Raw genomic sequence first — 21,296 nt, 5'->3', positions numbered from 1 at the left:
TAGCAGCTGGAATTAGCCTTGTTTTCTTGGTTGCTACCTGTTCTTCAGTGATTCTTTTTTTTTTTTTTTTAAGGGGAAATCCAGAGTGAAAGTTCATGAACTCTGCAATGCAAAGTGTTGCATGATAAGTAAATTTTTCCAGTGTGCAGCAAAACAACTATAAATATACAAATGTACGCCTGTCAGGCTGCAGTGCTTTCTGCCTGTCACCCACACAGACATTTGTGTGATGATGGAGGCCTCAGTAGCTTGCCAGCAATAACTCATTGTCTCACTCATGGTGGCAAAAGTGTAATTTATTTCTGTCCCAGGCAAACGGTAGAACAGGACAACCCCTTTCCTCCAAAGCTAATAATACTAATGAGCCATATGACCAGCGACTGCCCACCCCAGCATCCATTTGACCATGATTGAATACTATAAACAAGCCTTGTACTGCGATATTTTTGGTCACTCTGTTTAAGGCCCTTATCTCTGAGAGTGTTTGTGTAGGAAGGTCGAGGTCAATGTCTCATGAACCATTAAACCATTATAGTATGACGTAAATGAATAGAAAGCAGAAAAAGTATGTAGAACTGAAACAGGCTGCATCCTGGTTGATGCATGTGCTGATCACTGGTGGCTGTAAAGAGGTTAAACAAGAAAGTGACAAGTAAATGCTCAATTGAGTGAGCGTATCCAACCCCTCAGCTGTGTTTCCTCACACAAGAAAAGCTTAAAGCTACTTAAAAAGGTGACACAGAGGATAAATAGAAGGGATTTCCCTTTTTGTTTTGGAGCGTAAACGATGGACAATTAAAATATAATTTTTGGCTTTCTAAAGGTGGTTTCTGTCTAACAGTGACTCCAAAATGAACTGATTGATGATTTAATGATGAGACGAGATCAGCAAGTTATAGCGTAGCCTTCAAAATAAATTGATTTTGGTATTTTTCCTCAAATATAACCGGTTTGTTTATTTTGGTTTTTGTCTTTCCCTGTTATTTGTCAATGGAGGTGTCGCTGATGAAATGGTAATATCAGTGCTAGGCTTACCTGAGGGAATCTTTTTTTTTTTTTTTTCTTTTTTTTTTCCCCTTCTTTGGCTTTAATTATTTTTTATTAGTAAAATTAAGCCTGGTTTAAAGTTATAGACCAGTATAAACCGACATTTGTGAAACTGCCCTGCTATTAAAGGAATGGTTTTATACATTCTGATTTATATATTCCAATTCACCAATTCACAGCTGCTAACAGGTGGACTTTGTTGCCTCCTGTGGGGACAAAACCAGGTTTTGTAGTTTCACATTTAAATTAATAGCATTATTCTATTTGGGAGACACTCTGACTTTGCTTTCTTGATGGTGAAAACACACTCATATCCCACTCTTCCTCCCGACAGCTAAGCCAAGTGTGGTACTGATTGTGTCATTTATAAAACACACTGAAGTGAACAACAGATGCTTTCTGAAAACAGCATGTTCATTGCCGGCATATAGGGGGGGGGGAAGATTCAGACCATTAATGAAATGAGAAGATGAAAGAAGGCTGAGTGACTTGTGTTGCATCTTTCCACTGCAGGACAGCCCATGCCAAGGCCAAGGCAGATGCAGCTGAGCAGGCTGCCCAGGCCTCCAACAGAGAGTCCAGCATTGCCAGACTGGTGGCCAAAGAGCTCTCCCCTTCCTTCTACCAGCCAGGTTAGTCGACATCTCCACACCACATTTTAGAAAAAAATCAGCAAAATTAATTTAAAAAGCATCTAAAAGGGCCACCTTTTAAGGCATCATAATGTCACTCACGGACTTTGCAGCTGTATGCAAGCTCTGAGTTTCACTAGATATCACGGGAATGCACACTAAAAAAGCTAATTCAGAAAAAAAATTTTACCTACTTATGTATGATACTGTATGAAGGAAACAGCAAATGTAAAATCCCAACAGCAGAGCTACTTCTCTACTTTGTCTCTGTCCTCACAGCCTGTGATAGTATATCCTTCTGCTGAGGCCCATCACAGGGATAGTCGCGTTTGACTGTCTAAAAAAAGGACCATCTTATTGGGTCGAAGGGATCGTATCAGTTTCATTGCGAGTCTGTCGACACACACATTGACACAAAAGCAAAGGGGCTATTTGGGAGCCTCCTGCATTTCACTCCTGCGCTCTCACTCAGCAGAGAGCTTAAAGAAGTCAGATGCAAACAGAAAGTCGTCCAGCTTTCTAAATGAATTGTCTCTCACTTTCTAAATGACTAGTCTTTCACTAAAAGTCTGGTTGAGACTGGCGCTGGCTGAGAAACATCTGCTTCAAAACACTTCATAAATTTAAGGATCAGACTTTTGATATTCTATACTTTTCTTATTTTTAGCATAAGAAAAGTATCATATGTACAGCTGTCCTACAGCTGTACGTGTCCTACAGCTGGTAATCATCATCATCAGCATGTGTATTCATCCACAACAAAAAATGTTTCCCAACAAATGGTAATTTCTTCTGTTTTAGTAACATTTGCTCAAAACTACAGTGTTTAGCTGTTCAATTCAAACCAAATATGAAGAGAAAGCATATCAGTGCATTGTAGGTATGGATTGTCTGACAATATCAAAAATATTAATTGTTTTTAGTATATTTCATTTTGGGACAAATTTTCTCCTTTGGATTTTTTTCTGAAATGTGAGCAAACAGAGAATTTATTTGTGTTTAATGGAAAAATGTGTACTCCAGCGAAAGCTTATTAGGAAGGGCATGCAGCAGCTGAATGCATCTCTAATATCCTCTGTAGCTGCTTCCTGTGCTCTCAGGAGGTTTAAGGGGATGATACTTATAAAGACAATCTGTGACCTCTCAGCCCTGCAATACTTGAGCTAACATTTTTATCAAGGGAATCTTTTTTTTAATGGAAAAATGTCCGTTTTTAAATTGAGCTCCTTTAGCTATTTTCGAGCCAACAGGAATTTATCTAACAGTGAGCTGTGCTCCATGATAATTATGAAACAGCAGAAAGATATTAATATAAATGAATATTTCTAAAAAATATATTTACCTGCAAAAATAACTCAATAAATAATAATAATAATAATAATAATAATAATAATAATAATAATAATAATTCTCACTGTAAGCTAAAGGTTCAGGCCTCACTGATGTGAGCACTCGGTTATAGACTCCTTTTGTACTTAACCCAATACTGCGCTATGCGCCATGAAGTGTGACCTCTCTGTGAGCACAGTAGCCACACCCATCTGCTGCTCAATTATTCTGTTTGTGAATGGCAGCCAATCAGAATAAAGCTGGGTAAAGTGAGAGGCACTAAAACAGCTACTTTCACATGGTGAATGACTGAAACCACTAAAAACAAAAGAGGATTATTTTGAACTTTAAGTCATGACACTCACATGATAAATCATTTATGATGTTTGTAAATCCCTAATGGATTGAGGCATTATTACTTAGTGTTAAAAATACCATGGCCTTTTTATGGAACATTAATTCTAATTATCGTGATTAGTACATACCCATGCTACAGTATCTCTAATTTCGGTCCATTGTTAGGTGGTTCCTTGGCAACATGACATCATATATAATTCATAATTCAAGTTTGTGGCTATAAATTACATGTTATTGTCATTCAAATAATATTATTTTAATGAGGCATTGTAGGTGCATAAATGTTGGTAGATGGTTGTAGGCAACATGATGGCGTCATATGTTTTTTAGATAAGAACCTACACAGGTCTAAGACGTACCTGTGTGCCAAGTTTCATTAGTCAGTTTGTGATTGTGTAGGAGGAGTTTGAAAGCCCACATTCTGTATCTATTATACATTTTAAATTATGGAAAAAATAATCATTCCTCTGACTTATAATGACTGATGGTAGAAACCAGTGATTAAAAAGTATTTGAACTGGCTTTCAGGTCCTGAGTATCTGAAGAAGAGAGCGTTACAGTTGGCCGTGGAAGGCAGTGAGAACACAGAGACCATCATGCATGAACCCCTGCTAGCTGAGGAGGAGCCACTGCCTACACCACCTGAAAGCCCGGTTATGAATGAACTGGACAGCCTCATGCCTAGCTCATCCCCAGGTCGCACGCCTTCTCCAAGCCCAGGCATCATGAGCAAGGAAGAGCCCAAACTCCTCAGTCCAGGTAGCTGGAATGAAGACAAAACCAGTAAAAGTGGTGGAAGTAGTAAACTCAACGGCAAGCAAGGCAGTCGTCCCACTACTCCCCCTGCTCCTGCTTCAACTGTATCTGAAGGAGGAGGAGGGGCCACCAGCAGTCGTGGCCCATCTCGTACCCCGAGCCGCCAGAGCAACAAGAACGAGCAGGGTTCTGACATGGAGATCAAGCCACTGCAGAAGTTTGACTCTGAGGCAAAAGCATCAGATGCCACTACAGCCCCTGCTGCCCCTGTAAGGAATAGCCTCATCTCACCAGAAGAAGAAGAAGAAGAAGAAGAAGCACCACGTCCCATCTCCAAAGCTCCCTCCAAAACGCCTTCCAAAGCGTCTTACAAATCTGTAACTCCTGAGTCTAAAGCCTCCGAGGTAAAAAGCGAAAGAGCACCACCAACAAAAGAAAGAGTGACGCCTGTATTTGAGAACAAAGTGGAGTCCAGGGAACCGAGCAGGCCTCCCAGTAAAGCAGAAACAAAACCGCTACCAAAACGGCAACCCAGCCCAGCTCCAGCTCCAAAACCTGCTCCGAGTCTTGAACCTAAAATGGCACCAAAGTCAGTGGAAGCAAAATCTGTAGTTGCCAGACCGGCAGCAAAGGTGGAACCCAAAGCCGAAGTCAGACCCAAGCCCATCCTGTCGAGCCTCAGCAACGAGGTGACCCCAGAGTCTTTGGACATGGAGGTAAGACAGTAAATATACACAGTGACTCACTCTTCATTATTTTTTGCTACATCAATATTGTCACAACATGTATGGTGGTGTCAGTCTGTCAGTCCAAGACTTTGGTCAACAGCTATCAGATGGATTACTGTTAAATTTTCCACACACATTCAGTGTCCCCAGAGAGTAATTCTTACCGATGCTCGTATAAGCATTTAGCTCAGTACAGCCTTAAAAATATACACTAGCATTACTGCTGACATTAATGACCATAAGTCCTAGTTTCTAACTAAAGAGCACAGCTTGACACCATCATAGTCAAATAAAAGTGTACACCATATCCAGTCACGTTATTTACCGTATAAGGGCAAAGCCAGACTACTGTTCTGGTTTGTTGGAGGGGGAAATAGTTGTAAATGAATGCTATGTCTCCTTTTTCTCTATTTTAAATGTGCATTTGCTTTATATTGCCTGCCAATTTCAGGTATTAATGTTACATTGGTTTTAAAGTTTTAGCTAAGCATGTACCCTAAGCATCAGCATTAAGTTATAATTATGGCTATAAATATATCAGCCAAACATCTGTATCAGCCAGTACTAACCTCCACCAAATAAGGTGACATTTACTAATCTCAGTGGACGATAATTATCTGTTATGTCCAAACAATTTTCTTTTAGTTTCCCTGCTGGCTAGATGGGAATAAATAAATAAATAAAAATACACTTAGAAATAGCATGCATGACAAAGAAATGCTCACTTTTACATTGTAAATATTTGTTATAAGCTAGGATTGAAGCAACTTTTATTGAAATATGCTTAAATTGGTTTGTATTCGGGAAGTAGAAGACAGTGTACACAATGTACCTGCCAATATGAAGCTGGAATGTGGGAGGCTGATTATAGCTTAGCATAAAGACAGGAAACAGGAAGAAATGGCTAGCCTAGAGCTAACCAAAGCTAGCAGATTGCTCCCATCTGCACCCGTAAATCTCACAAAAGGGATAAGGGGTGTTAATTTCTGATCTTTAAAGGTGCTGGTAGGACAATTTTCTTACCCTTTAACTAGGCTGTTCTAGATGTTAAACCCCTTTTTTTGTCTCTTTTTTTTTTTTGTCTTGCTCCTCCTGCAGTCTTATTTTGAACTTGCTCACAAGATATGTTTTGGGTACAACCATCTCCTATAAATAATAATTTTGATAATCCTTTATTAATTCTTTGCATTGAAAAGATAAAACCCAACATGAACAGCCACAGATTAGGAAGGTTAAAGAAAAACAAACAAAGTGTCTTAATAAGGTTTATGGCCATCACATGCAATTAGAAAGGTTTCAGAGCACTCGGAGTCTTTGTGATTCTCCAGCCTGCTGGAACACTATAAACACCATTCATCCAGAGGATTTTGCCTCATTTGGTGTGTTGATGGTGGTGGGGAGTGCTATGTATGACGTAAATTCAAAATCTCCCACAGGGCTTCATTAGGTTCAGATTTAATGTCTGTAGGGGAGAGCCAGTAGACAAGCTGACCCACGACCTTTATCTGGGCGATCTCAAACACTGTTTGTCATTTGACCCTGAATTTAGTTAGCATTTTCCTTTTTTGTGGGAAAGAAACTAAAGTCTGTCAAAATCTTCATGAGTATCCCAAGTATCATTATCAATTTTGTGTCAGAAGCTAATTATCTCAGGTTTAAATGTCATCACATATGTTCATGGAGTCCCATTGTACAAAAAGGGGTGACTGCATTACTGAAAGTGGAGCTCTGATTTGGTAGAGTATGCAATTTTCACCACGGCATCGGGTTGAGCTCGCACAATATTATTCCAGGATAAATATGTAGTCTTAATCCTGTAAAGCCTGAACCATGAAATAATTCCCATAAAATTCTATTTTTATAGTGTTTTTTGAATCTTCTGACAACTTTTTTTTTAAGGAAATCAAATGTAAATTTGCATATCTAAGTTTTGATTTGTAGTCAGTACACTCAGTGTTGTACAGTTTAAGTTCATGTAGCATCATCATAATGAATAACTGACATTATATTTGATGTTGTATATGTCGCTTAAGATTTTTCCAAGTGATAACAGTAGAAGAAGAGGCAGGGGCTCTACTTTCTTTTTCCCCCCAACGTAGACATCAGGATACATTTTCTCAAAAATTTCTAAGAATTTTGCATTTTAAGTAGCATTTATGTTACATGTTGGTGTTTAACACCTCAAAACTGAGTAAGTTTCCATTTGTTTCTTGAATCTTTGCAGAATCACTTGCAACTTTAGAGAAAATAGTTGTAAGACTTATTTAATAATCAAATCATTATTATCAGCATTATCAAGGGTTCAATTATCAATATTTCTTTGAGTATTTTATTTTTTTAGCTCTACTTAGAAACTAATTTCTCTGATGACTCATTGTCCCCCTTTCATGTGGTAAGCTGATCCACGAAACCACTCTTTTGGACCTTGTATTTAATTGTGTGATTAACTTAGGCTTAGTTCTAAGGTTTTAATTGATATGAATTTATGAATTTTCTGAATTTGTTGTTTTATTTTTGTCTCATATTTCCTTAGCTTTTGACTTATGGCAAAAAGAAAAGTAATTTGGATTAATTTTAAGTTAACTTGCACATCCATGGAGGCATTTTACTCCTGGAAACCGTTCCTCCCATCAGGACACCGTAATGTACCCTTCTACATAACAGGACCACTGGGTCCCTTTACTGTTGGAGCTAAGGTTTAGGTTTTTCCTTTAATTTTTCACTCATCTCCAGTTTTGACTGGATCCGCTGTCCTTATTCTGCATTGAGTTCTTTTCCTTTTTTAAGGGCCCAAACACCATCATGATCTGCATGGTAATCCTGCTCAACATCGGCCTGGCCATTCTCTTCGTTCACATTTTGTCATGAGACATTTTCCACCTCCTCAGGTAATAAACACACCATCAAAATGTACTCAGAAGAGGCGATACAGTAAAAATAAACATGAATCCACTAATATCAGTTTGCTACAGGTTAACAGCAGTGTCAGAGAGAGATGGGCTTCCTCCTCCTCCTCAGTAAAGACCAGAGATCAAAGACAACACTGAGGAGGAACAGAAGCCTCACGCAGACCGCTGCAGCTCCTAGGATGGTTTTTGTTGATATGACTTCGTGAGGCTCTGCGAAGCTCCTCTCTTTCAAGAGGTTAGAGAAACTGAAGGACATTGAAGGGCTGGCACTGTTCAGTGCATCTAAAAATGATTTGTTTAGAGGAAAAAAAAAATTGGTGGGTGAATGGTAGGTTATGTCCCGGTGATGATGCTGAGGAAAGAAGGGTGGCACTCAAGAATTCAACTTTTTCACAGTGTGTCATGAGCGTGTCAACATTTTTGCAATATGGCTTTTAAATAAACACTTAATTGGCATTCAGACTATCTGGATCTCACAAGAGTGAATCAGGCACATAAGACAAACCCACCTAGATACGTTTTTAATCGCCAGACTGAATATTCTCTCTATAATGCCTTGAACTTGATTGTTTAGACACAAAAACTACAGCAGATGTGTGAAGGGTTTGGGCGTGATAACTGTTACTGTCAGGAGTAGGGATCTCGCGTGTGTTGAGTCTCATCAAGAAGCTCTCCGAGTGGTACTGTAAAAAAAAAAAAAAAAAAGGGGGGGTTTATTTACTGGCAACATTTTCAAAGCGTTGTGAGTTTCTGCAAAATCTTTGAGACTGTGGTGTACTACACTGTGAAGTTTTCAGTTTTCACTGGGATTTATGTGCATTTCCTGTCATTCTGCTGCTTTGCTTTGGGGAAGCTGATAAACCAAATAGAGAAGGGAAAATAAGAAGCTTATGAGTGCCGCTGCTGCTGCGTAGGTTCCTGTGGTGTCGTGCAATGCTGTTTAGCACCCAGGCAGCTTTAATACAGAGTTGTGCAAGTTTTGCAAGAGGAAAATGATGGCTGGAGTTTATCTAATTTGAAACTGTCCCTGTATGTTGTTGTAAGGTTGCTGGATCTACATAATTATCTTGCAGCAGGGAGTGGGTTGGGTTCATTATTTTATGTGTCAGTGTAGAAAACTGTCCACTGCTTTATTTTCAGGGCCTGTTGTAAGATCAGCTTTTGTACACATGAGAACACTTTGTATGCATCTGTGTTTTTGTACCTTTTTTGAAGTGCACATCTTTACAGCATTCAAAATATTCTGTTGTAGGATTTTGGGGGGAGGGCTCATTAGTACAATCAGAAGTTGTAATCCTAAAATTTGTTTCCCAAATGAGTCAGATTACCTCATGTTTGTGAGATGGAGGAAAATAGAAAGATTCTTAACTCCATGTCTTATATTGAGAAGAAAGCTTTTATTTTCTTAACCCAGTTAGGATTTAAAAGGAACAGAGTTTTAGCTGCAGTTTTTTGTTGTTTTTTTTGCCTTTGAGTTTGCAAATGTACACACAGACCACTAGTGAAAAAGTCTACAAGCATATAAAACTGTTTTGAAAGTAGTAAAAACCAGTTTAAGAAATTCCCCATTGTGGTTTACCTGTAATCTACCAATGATTCATACCAGTGTCAATGCAAATGTGGAAGCCACTTTATTTTTTCTGTTTTAGAGCAGAAATACAGCTGAAGTCAAATTAAAAACTTTTACACTTGTGAATCTTTTATTTTTGATGATCTGTAACAGCTCCCACTGTTAGCTTTGAGATTTTGAACGTACTCGTCATCATTCATTACCCTGAAGAAATCCAGTCTAGTAACAGAAGAAGAAAGTATTTTTAAACACCACCTGTCTGCCAGCATGAGACGCCCTCTGTCCCTGCCTTGCGCCACAGTGAATATCACACCCAATTTTAAACCAAGGCAACGTTTGGCCTTGGTGGTTCTCAGTCAGGCATGTCAAACCTCATCCGAATGGTAAATATGGGTGTAACAATCCTGAAATCTACACCAAAAATCAAACAGTGACAATAGATCATTGTACTGTCTATTTGGAAATTGTTCAGGTATGGAGAAAATGGACAAACATCAGAATAGAGGGGGTTCTGCCAGCAATAAAGACTTTTGTTTTTTGTTATTCCTTTCACATATAGTTCCTTATTACAGAGCACTGGACTGGAAAGTGAAAAATAAACTCAAACCAAGTCTTTTATTCTGTGATATTAAATGGAAAATGAATCAAACAGAATAGGTTTCCACTAAGATAACGCTATATGTAATGCAAGTGCCCTCACATACACACAGCCTCTCCTCCTCTCTGGTGGGTTCTCTTTGTCTGGTTGCTGATGTCCTCACCTTTCGTACCAAAGACTTCTGTATTCTTCCCAATGTTCTGTTATAAAACTATAAATACACCTGTTTTGGTAAATTGAAAAAATAATTTAATGCCAGACCATGAACAGAATGTAGATTGAATAATCCAGCTCAAGATCTGAGCCAAAACTGAGGTGTGAATTGAGCCATGATCAAAGGAGAATTGTCACACTATTAATTGTGATATCACCATTCTAATGCCTCAGGTCAGGTAAAGTACCTGCAATAGTTTGAAATGTCAAGCACTTCAACATGGTGTTGAGTCAGCATGTGTGGAGCATCACTGCCCTCAAGTGACTAGAAAGGAGTATGAGTCCCCATGCTGGCAACATCCGTAAAGATAGATTAGGTCATGTTAAAAGTACACAGTGGATAAAAGTATTTGATTCCAGCCAAGACATAATTTTGTTTTTTGCTAAAACTGAATAATCTGAAAATTATAAAGAAATTCTACTATCCTGTAATTCATTAGCACAAATGGTGCGTTCAATTAAACTTTATGAAACTAGATGGTAGAGATTAAGAGAAGGAATATGCTAGCACTTAATACTCTTCTCCCTCATCGTCGTCTACCACGCTGTCAGCGCCCACCTCCTCATAATCCTTCTCCAGAGCTGCCATGTCCTCTCTGGCCTCGGAGAACTCTCCCTCCTCCATACCCTCACCCACGTACCAGTGAACAAAGGCACGCTTAGCGTACATCAGATCGAACTTGTGGTCGAGCCGAGCCCAGGCCTCTGCAATAGCAGTGGTGTTGCTCAGCATGCACACAGCCCTCTGGACCTTGGCCAGATCTCCACCAGGAACCACAGTGGGGGGCTGGTAGTTGATGCCAACCTTGAAACCAGTGGGGCACCAGTCCACAAACTGGATGGTGCGCTTGGTTTTGATGGCGGCAATGGCAGCATTGACATCTTTGGGCACCACGTCACCACGGAACAGCAGGCAGCAGGCCATGTACTTGCCATGGCGAGGGTCACATTTCACCATCTGATTGGCTGGCTCAAAGCAAGTATTTGTGATCTCAGCCACTGAGAGCTGCTCGTGGTAAGCCTTCTCTACAGAGATGACTGGAGCATAGGTGGCCAGGGGGAAGTGGATACGGGGGTATGGCACCAAGTTGGTCTGGAACTCTGTCAGATCAACATTGAGGGCACCATCAAAGCGGAGGGAAGCAGTGATGGAGGACACAATCTGACCAATCAGCCTGTTCAGGTTGGTGTAAGTAGGACGCTCGATATCGAGGTTCCTACGACAGATATCGTAGATGGCCTCGTTATCTACCATGAAGGCACAGTCAGAGTGCTCTAGGGTGGTGTGGGTGGTCAGGATGGAGTTGTAGGGCTCCACCACAGCAGTGGACACCTGGGGAGCTGGGTAAATGGAGAACTCCAGCTTGGACTTCTTGCCGTAGTCGACAGACAGACGCTCCATCAGCAGGGAGGTGAAACCAGAGCCGGTGCCACCGCCAAAGCTGTGGAACACCAGGAAGCCCTGAAGACCAGTGCACTGATCAGCCTGAGGACAGAGAGGAAGACATGACAACCAGGCATGAGTTACTTCATTCAATAATTTAATTCTTATATACATTTTATACTAGCTGCTTTGAATTCACCCACCAGTTTGCGGATCCTGTCCAGAACCAGGTCAATGATCTCTTTGCCGATGGTGTAATGTCCACGGGCGTAGTTATTGGCAGCATCCTCCTTGCCTGTGATCAGTTGCTCGGGGTGGAACAGCTGGCGGTAGGTACCACTGCGCACCTCATCTATGCAAACAACATTACTTTAGTTTTGCTTTAAAGATGTTTTAATTTTCCTACATTAGTGTTCAGCGAGCGGTGATGACACTTACCGATGACAGTGGGCTCCAGGTCCACAAAAACAGCTCTGGGGACGTGCTTTCCAGAACAAGTCTCACTGAAGAAGGTGTTGAACGAATCGTCTCCTCCTCCAATGGTCTTGTCACTGGGCATCTGTCCGTCCGGCTGGATCCCATGTTCCAGGCAGTAAAGCTCCCAGCAGGCATTGCCGATCTGGACACCAGCCTGACCAACGTGCACTGAGATACACTCACGCTGTGGAAATGAGATGGAAAAGCCATTTATTTGGTGACCTCATTTTTGACTTATTATCCAAAAATTACATTGTTAGACCTGCTCTTCAACTAACGTAAAGTTACCTGGGGGAATATGGCTTCATGATTTAGGACTGTGATTTCAGCAATACTGGAATTTTAGTATAGAACATTAAAAATATTTAATCGTTCCATCAGTCAGCTATGTAATTTGTCCCTTGCAACAAATGAATCCCACTTGAGAGAATTCTTAACACTGTTAATGCTTTAGCGAGCCAAGTTGAACTTGAAGTCAGTTTTCACTGTCACTTGCATAGCTCTCTTAACCTAATTACATCGCAAAGGTAACTTATGCGGAAGTCAGGCCAGGTTATGTTTAGAGTTTTGGTTTAAGGGAAGTTGAATTCATCACTGATGTAATTTTTCTTCTGAAGTAACACCTTTTATACGCAACCTGTTAAACCACATCCTACCAACAAAGGACCAGTCACAGAAATTTGCCTGTATTCAGGAATGTCAGCTTTATTTTTTCTATCATTTGCATCTGATTTGAGAAGTCGCTGCTCAACTAATCCATTTTGGTGCAGAAGAGTCAAATGATGCACCAAACTTGCCTGTTGTGTAAGCACTCACAGACCCTGCAGAAGGATCATAACCACTGTCTGATAATAATCTCCGACTCTGACTTAGTTGGTTCTACAAAACCTAAAGCCTAAGGTTGGAGAACATGGTCTGTAGTACATCCTCCGGTCTCTCACTCTTCAGTAGTGACATCAGTTTTTGGTTTTGTCTCAGCTTTAACTTTCTTTAGACCCTCTTACATCAGAAACATTTTCGTCATAAATTAGCAGGTAGACACTGGAAAGAGATCACATCGATCACGGGAGAGAGACGGATAGATGGCAGCGTGTGCGCAACTTTTTGCGTATTTGGGGAGCGCACCCGCGCGCTATGGTCGCTGTGGCGAGAGCAATCTACAGGAGATGGCGACAGATTCAGGACGTTCAGAATGTGTGGGATCTTAAAAATTCCGCCCGCTATTTGCCGCTTCCGAAATCGCTACTCCAATTTACATAGCCTGTCCGCTACTCATGTGGTCACCTGAGGCCTTTTACGCTCTGAACTAACAACCCTTTAGAAATATGTCGCATGTGAGCCAGGACAAGACAATCGAGAACAAACAAGTGCACATCAGAGTTCAGCAAAGCAAACACAGCTGTAGACAATGAAAGACTTCTTTACAAAAAAGTAGCCCATACACGCCCAAAAACATTAAAGACATGAGAAGAAGAAGAAGAAGAAGAACAATTGAGCTTCAAGTGAGTTGGTTTGTTTGTAGTCTGCGGTCGCAGGTTCATAAAGGCCAGGATCCTTCAAAGAGTTGTTAGTCATGGGAATGCTTCAGCCTGAAAGCAGGATGACCTGTTGACAACTGGCTCAGTGCGCGCACAAGAAGCCGGAAACGGACACAAGCAAATAACTTGAATTTTGGATGTGTCCTGTCATATCGCACCAAAAATACAGTCAGGACAGCGTAGTCTGGTTAACAGTGTGAATTTTATCCTTTTAAAAATGAAATTGGTGTTGCTAAATCCTGCTGATACTTCCGGCTAATCTCAGTTAACGGTCTGCCACCTGATTATTGACTATTTCAGTAATGATTTTTGATTAAATCGACACTTAATAAGAGAAAAAAAATTTACTCACCATGTTTCCTGAAGTCAAGAAGTTTCAGAGCCGAAATGAGGAAAAAGAGGAGAAATTAGTTAATTCCTACAAACAGGCTTTTATGAATCCTGTGTAAGAGATAAATGACCAGCTCCTGCTACACGGTGGTTTTTATAACCCTAGATCCTCCGGAAACAGTCTCCTGGATCTGATTGGTTTGATGTCGCATGAGACCTGCGCCTATTGGTTAAAATGGACCAGACGGTAGGATGGAGATCTCTGCAGGTGCTTTCTTACGATTTCTTAAATATTTGTGGAGTACAACATGGTTTTAACAACTTATTAGGGCTATTTCATTATATGAAGAATGGATATGTTACACTTCCATATGAACATTTGGCTTTTATAGACTTCAGAATTATAAAGAAACATTATGAAGATCTAACATCTGGGCTTAATGGATCTGGTCACTTGCCACCTATTTGCAAAGAACACTGATTCGTCCAACCAGAAGGTTTTGCATTAAGTTGTCCAAGCGATGCAGGAACAGAAGAAAGGAGTCCTGATAGTGGGATCTGGAACTTCTATTCTCAGGTTTGTGTGCACCTCTACCTCAAACCTCAACTAAAAGCTCTGATCCAGAGCGGTTTTAAATAATAGCCTTGAGCCAGAGAAAAGTATGTTGGAAGTTGAGTAGCCACCAATCCTGGAATTTTGCTGATTTTTTTTTTTTTTTTTTTGTTCCAGGCTGACTTCAGCCACCTTCTCACTCCTCTTCTAACAGAGATACCCACAGCACGCAGGTGTGAAACTAAAGATGGGCAATAATACTGCCATTGTGGCTGTTGTTCAGGATTATGTGAAAAGGTTGGAAATTCAGTGGAAAGGTACTAATGATGCAGATTGGGGAATTGGGTTATTGCCTGGAAAAGAAGCTAGATGAGGTTGAAAAACAGCAACAAGGATGTGAGAAAACAGGTTATGGAAATCTCCTCATTTGCTGATTCAGGTATGTTTAAAAAGGTCTTTGTTACCCATCATCTGAATGTTACCGATACACTTTCCAAACTATTTAAATAGGTTTTATGGTTGAAGGAACTTAAAATAAACATCTGCACTAAGTTACTCGAGTAAAAAGATATCAAAGCTCAGGCTTAGTGCTAATACAGTCATAAAGATCACTAGTATGACTGAAGACACTGATCCTACACTTTGTCTTTGGAGCTATAGTAAAAACAGTCATCCGTCAGCTCATGTAGCTTTAATGCATGATCTGGCAAGACAATCGAAAAATAAATAAAAATGGGGTGAAAAATTCTGCAGTGTGACTCCAACTTTTCTAGTATGTGGTGAATTAATTTAGCCACTTGAATGCTTGTAGTTAAGGATATATGTTCGTCAGATAGTTTAAAGTTACATTTGTTGTGTAGCCTGTAAATGTGGCCAAATTAGAAGTTTATTAAAGCCTCCTGCAGTAGACCTGCTGTTTTAAATGTAATGTAAATCCAACGGGTTTTTCTGCTTTGCATCTTTGTTTATAACCTCTCTTTTATGGATCTGTTACGTGACTACAAGTATAGCTTTGAACATCAGAGTTACATGTTTCTTTTATTTGTATTAATTTTTATTTCAATTAAGTTTACTTTCCACAGCGTATTGAGTCATTCTGTTTCATTTTTATTAATTGAAAATATTCAGTTTCACTGTTAGCTTTATATTTTAATGCGTATATAAACATTTTCAGGTTATGTAGACATCCTTGTCTCAATAAACTGATTTACAAATTTGACCTCATCAAAGACCAAAAATAAGATTTAGTGTTTATTTTTATTTTAGTTAATCTTGTAAGTGCATTATCATTTTAGTTAACCTTCTTTTTAGTTTGTATTTTTGTTTCAGTTCATTCTTTTTCTAACACCTAGTTTCAGTTTTTACTTCACTTTTAGTACCTATAATAACCTCCTGCACATAATGGACTTGAAACAGTAAATTGATGTGAGCCAAATCCACCCCTGTGAAAGCTGGGTTCCCGCCCAGTGCTTATGCTCTGGCACTGCCCCTGCATGAAGGGCTTCTCTCAACGCAGATGTCCTTGGCTGGTGGACGATCTAACTTATCAGGACATACGTGTGGAATCAGATTTTGGCCTCTTGTCAAGCAGGGGTGCACCGAGGGGAAGGAATGCCAGGTGGCAGGGTGCTGTTGCCATTATTGACAGCATGAAATTTCCTGCATGATGATGAATCAATTACTGTATAACCTACATTTTGGTTACCCCACATTCTGCCTTTAGGCCTCTTTTTGGTGACGTTACACGTCCACTTCACAGGTTTAATAAGAAATAAGTTGTATGAGGCTGCTGACATTCAGTTTTCTATACTTAACAATATTTCATCTCTTACAGTTCCTGACAAACTTATATTGCAGTGTCGGGGATATACATGACAGTATAAAAGGAAATAATGCACCATTTTATTAGAAAAATATTAAAGTCCAAAAAGCTAAAATTGCCATTGGAATTCATCTTTTAAATCCTTTCTATTACTTGGAGTCTCTGAAATCTGGGCTATTTTCTGCTTTTCTATTTTTTATTTCTCATCCATCCTATAGAACTACTGGAGGTATGAGCAGAGGTGGCAGCAGACAATATGAACGGGGGCATTTTGCTGAAGTCACTTTGTTATTCCATTAAAAATAAATAATCATCATAAAAAAGATTCATGTTTTAAACCTTATACACAGAAAAATATAGGCAAAGTTATGAGAGGGCAAACATATCTGTCTCAGATTACATACGGAGACAAAGCTGGAGACAAATGGGAGAGAATGTTTTTCCAGAGTACACCACTCACTAAAACATTTGACTGTGCTCACAGTATCCTCGACACATTTACATTTTGTTTTGCAATTTTCAAACAGTCCTGCTTTAAAAATAGCTGTATGACCTGATGAATGGCACCTTTATTGTTTTATAGATGTGAGGGGTACTTCAAAGTCTGACCCATCTGCTCATTGTCCTCATCAGTCATGGTGGTTAACATGATTCACCGTAAACTGTAATTAAACTGAGCTCACACTGCAACAACTTATCAGTTACATGATTGTTTAAGTTTCATTACAAAACTGTATGAACTGGCATAACTTATAGTTGAGGTGTATCGGTAGGATTCAGCTGAGGTGCACAGTGACTTGTGGGCATAAGCCTGGACTGCCACTTCAGTAATGAGAAGCACTGTACCTCACAGGGAAATGAACACCTCCAAATCATGAACTGAAATGGATAAAACAAGTGGAGCACTAACAACGTGAGTGTGGATCAGCTTCAACATGTTGATTCAGAACATCTGTGGAGCATCACTGCCCCCAAGTGACTAGACTTTAATCAGTTTTACTTTCAAACACTGTTAGTAACCACACAAGAAACCTGTTAGATTATATTAAACCACAGTGGGTCTTGCAGGGTTTGGGATGTAGAGCCTCTACAGATGGATGCTTATGAGATTAAAAATGTGAAATCAAGTTATGAGATCTTTATTAAGTGGGGAATTTTGAAAGGTTAACATTATGATTGTTCTGACCTAAAAGAAAGGATCAACCCTTTGTGTGATGGATGGGCTTTGCAGATTTTTGGCTTCTAAAGTGGTGCGTACCAGAAAGTATTACAGCATCATGTGAGCACTTTAATTCCACACAAGTTAGATTAAGCTCTAATAACTGAAATTCTAAATTTGATATCCAGTGCCCTTTATAGTATTTTAAAAAGAAAAGACAAATTGCAGTCATTGAACAAACTTTATTTATGACAGAAATAAATGGCACAGGACCATTAAGTCATTTAATACTCTTCTCCCTCATCATCCTCTCCCAAGCTATCAGTTCCCACCTCCTCATAATCCTTCTCCAGAGCTGCCATGTCCTCTCTGGCCTCGGAGAACTCTCCCTCCTCCATGCCCTCACCCACGTACCAGTGAACAAAGGCACGCTTAGCGTACATCAGATCGAACTTGTGGTCGAGGCGAGCCCAGGCCTCTGCAATAGCAGTGGTGTTGCTCAGCATGCACACAGCCCTCTGGACCTTGGCCAGATCTCCACCAGGAACCACAGTGGGGGGCTGGTAGTTGATGCCAACCTTGAAACCAGTGGGGCACCAGTCCACAAACTGGATGGTGCGTTTGGTTTTGATGGCGGCAATGGCAACATTGACATCTTTGGGCACCACATCACCACGGTACAAAAGGCAGCAGGCCATGTACTTGCCGTGACGAGGGTCACATTTCACCAACTGATTGGCTGGCTCAAAGCAAGCGTTTGTGATCTCAGATACAGTTAGCTGCTCGTGGTAAGCCTTCTCTGCAGAGATGACTGGAGCATAGGTGGCCAGGGGGAAGTGGATACGGGGGTATGGCACCAAGTTGGTCTGGAACTCTGTCAGATCAACATTGAGGGCACCATCAAAGCGGAGGGAAGCAGTGATGGAGGACACAATCTGACTGATCAGCCTGTTCAGGTTGGTGTAAGTAGGACGCTCGATATCGAGGTTCCTACGGCAGATATCGTAGATGGCCTCATTATCTACCATGAAGGCACAGTCAGAGTGCTCTAGGGTGGTGTGGGTGGTCAGGATGGAGTTGTAGGGCTCCACCACAGCAGTGGACACCTGGGGAGCTGGGTAGATGGAGAACTCCAGCTTGGACTTCTTGCCGTAGTCGACAGACAGACGCTCCATCAGCAGGGAGGTGAAACCAGAGCCGGTGCCACCGCCGAAGCTGTGGAACACCAGGAAGCCCTGAAGACCAGTGCACTGATCAGCCTGAGGACAGAGAGGAAGACATGACAACCAGGCATGAGTTACTTCATTCAATAATTTAATTCGTATATACATTTTATACTAGCTGCTTTGAATTCACCCACCAGTTTGCGGATCCTGTCCAGAACCAGGTCAATGATCTCTTTGCCGATGGTGTAATGTCCACGGGCGTAGTTATTGGCAGCATCCTCCTTGCCTGTGATCAGCTGCTCGGGGTGGAACAGCTGGCGGTAGGTACCGCTGCGCACCTCATCTATGCAAACAACATTACGTTAGTTTTTCTTTAAAGATGTTTTAATTTTCCTACATTATTGTTCAGCGAGCGGTGATGACACTTACCGATGACAGTGGGCTCCAGGTCCACAAAAACAGCTCTGGGGACGTGCTTTCCAGCTCCAGTCTCGCTGAAGAAGGTGTTGAAGGAATCGTCTCCTCCTCCAATGGTCTTGTCACTGGGCATCTGTCCGTCCGGCTGGATCCCATGTTCCAGGCAGTAAAGCTCCCAGCAGGCATTGCCGATCTGGACACCAGCCTGACCAACGTGCACCGAGATACACTCACGCTGTGGAGAGGGGGGGAAAAAAAAAAGTAGTCATTCATTTGTCATCCATTCTATTTTTTTAATCCCAATAGTAGCTGAAAGCTACTCATCACATGTTGAGGCCGTCTCTGGAACTAATGTGAGAAATGAGGAAGAAGAAAATAAATAAGGCTCTTTGCTAGCAGTGGGATGCCACAGTCATGACTCCCCTGAGGCTGATAACATCTGAGCCCTTTAGAAATATCACATGTACATCAAGCAAAGCAACAAGCAAATCTTTTGTGTCGAGAACAAACATTTTCACATCAAACCAAACAAAAGACAAAAAACCCCATAAAACTTTAAGTGAGCTGCTTCTGTTTGCTGAGTCTGTGGCTTCAACTTCACAAAGGCCGGGCCTCTTCAGAGAGGCGCTAATCAGAGGAATGCTGCAGGCTGACCTTTGCCAACTAGGTCAATGTGCGCATGAGAAGCCGGAAACAGACAGACGGGGCAGAACTTGAATTTGGGCTGTGCCTCGTCACGCTACACCAAAAATACACTAAATGTCTGTTGAACACTGGGGTTGGTTAGCAGCCTGAAATGATAACTTCTTATAGCTAAGTAACGACTGAACTTAACGACCCTTTCAGCTGATTTGAATTACCGGCTACCACGTGATATAACTTCAGTTTGAACTTAATTGTAGGAAAAGACAAAAAAAACTTGACACTCACCATGTTTCCTTGCGTTGATAAGTTTCAGGATTAAAATGAGGAATAGGAAGCGAGAAAAACGTTAGCTCCCACAAATAGGCCTTTATGAGTCCCGTGTAAGAGGCAACTGACGCGTTGCCTCTGGGCGGGGCGTTTTATACTCGCTCACCCGCCGGAAACGCTCCGCTGAATCTGATTGGGTCACGTCACACGAGCCCTATTCCTATTGGTTAGATTGTAAGCGTCACGTTCAGCCTGACACGGCACAAACTTTTCAGGAAGGTGAGGCAATCCCAGCTGCCAGCAGTGTGTTTCAGGCAGGAACTGTGCTTTTTTCCCCCCAGTGATTTCACATTTAAGTTTTTATTGTCTGTTTTCACTCATACTTTACAGCATCTACCAAATATGATCGGATACATTGTAAGAGAAAGACATGGCAATTAAAGTAAACAGAGAAAAAGATATGTTTTCACGAGGAAAAAAACTTTTTAAACCCCTATTTGGAAGCAAATTAAGATTTTAGGCGGTTTTTTAATATAACTGGTGATTCTATACGTGCCGGTTTTATGTACAAGTGCCTGGAGGAGATTCATCCCGGCTACAGAATGGTGAGACTTGCATCTTGGAGGGTGGGATATACCTTGAGTTCCCCAGTCCTGCTTTATTTAGTTAAATGACATTCAGTGAGTATTATAAGCACAATATAGAGTGTTGGGAGAAGTATTCAAATAAAGAAAATGACACTTAGAAATCCACTCCAATAGACTCCCTCAAAAATAAGGGCAGCATTATTGTCAGCAAAATTTTAAAAAAAAAAACCTTTTGTAAGAAAAGAAACTTGTCATCACATATGACATTATTACTTAACCAGACCTGAATCATTTTGGTGCTGCGGGCTTGTTTTTAAATATCTGTGTACCTCTAAACAATGTCGATTTATGTCTCCCAACCTGGTGCTCGGGGTCCAAAGAGTCACAAGCAAGATTTATTTATAGAACACATTTCAAAACAGCAGCTTATTCTTCTTTCCACAAAACCAGAAGCCTGAAAAAGTAAAAACACAAACATACTGACTTACACAAAAAGTAAACATGGAGGGTAATATTACATTAAGTCTATATTAAGTCTTGAGCCGTTCTTTTTTCTTTGCTTTGTTTCCCCTGAGCTGGGCTTCTTGTAGATTTTTTTTAAGTAACAATAGTTCTCCTAGAGCTTGAGCAATAATTCTCCAGACTTTCCTGAAGGTCTTTCAAAGTTTTTCTTTGGGCACTGGCTGTTTTTTTCACTCACATTCAGTCCAGTCCATGTACCTTATTTTCCTTTATTTGTCCAGTTGGCCAATAGGGGAGCAACAGTTACAACAAATACAAATACCTGATCAATTTCAGAGGAATTTCTGTTT

At 40.7% G+C, this 21,296-nt stretch overlaps 3 protein-coding genes across 4 annotated transcripts in view; 1 reads left to right on the top strand and 2 right to left on the bottom strand.

Moving 5' to 3' along the window:
- The window catches only part of jph2 (junctophilin 2), a 29,183-nt gene extending 19,729 nt beyond the window's left edge, over positions 1-9,454 (top strand). The window contains exons 3-6 of one of the 2 annotated variants that reach the window (XM_085260425.1): positions 1,561-1,679; positions 3,894-4,837; positions 7,637-7,737; positions 7,812-9,454. In XM_085260425.1, coding sequence (XP_085116551.1) covers positions 1,561-1,679; positions 3,894-4,837; positions 7,637-7,717 — 1,144 coding nt within the window. In that variant the 3' untranslated portion in view covers positions 7,718-7,737; positions 7,812-9,454. The remainder of the gene's footprint in view (positions 1-1,560; positions 1,680-3,893; positions 4,838-7,636; positions 7,738-7,811) is intronic. The other variant, XM_085260426.1, reaches the window with a different exon arrangement.
- LOC146551091 (tubulin alpha-1C chain-like) lies at positions 8,380-13,982 on the bottom strand. Its single transcript, XM_085260432.1, has 4 exons — positions 13,891-13,982; positions 11,962-12,184; positions 11,727-11,875; positions 8,380-11,625 (listed from the first exon to the last, which is right to left on the bottom strand). The coding sequence occupies exons 1-4, from the start codon at positions 13,891-13,893 to the stop codon at positions 10,651-10,653; spliced, it is 1,350 nt and encodes a 449-aa protein (XP_085116558.1). The 5' UTR covers positions 13,894-13,982; the 3' UTR covers positions 8,380-10,650.
- Positions 13,983-17,629: 3,647 nt separating this feature from the next.
- On the bottom strand, positions 17,630-20,065 carry LOC146551090 (tubulin alpha-1C chain-like). Its single transcript, XM_085260431.1, has 4 exons — positions 19,916-20,065; positions 18,998-19,220; positions 18,763-18,911; positions 17,630-18,661 (listed from the first exon to the last, which is right to left on the bottom strand). Exons 1-4 carry the CDS (start codon positions 19,916-19,918, stop codon positions 17,687-17,689), a joined length of 1,350 nt encoding a protein of 449 aa, XP_085116557.1. The 5' UTR covers positions 19,919-20,065; the 3' UTR covers positions 17,630-17,686.
- Positions 20,066-21,296: the final 1,231 nt, after the last annotated feature.

This window comes from Mchenga conophoros, linkage group LG20 (assembly GCF_057382185.1).
Source record: "Mchenga conophoros isolate Kocher_MC1m ecotype Shallow Benthic linkage group LG20, M_conophoros_male_GT1.1, whole genome shotgun sequence".
Lineage (NCBI taxonomy): Eukaryota > Metazoa > Chordata > Actinopteri > Cichliformes > Cichlidae > Mchenga > Mchenga conophoros.
This window is presented reverse-complemented; position numbering and strand designations above follow the sequence as displayed.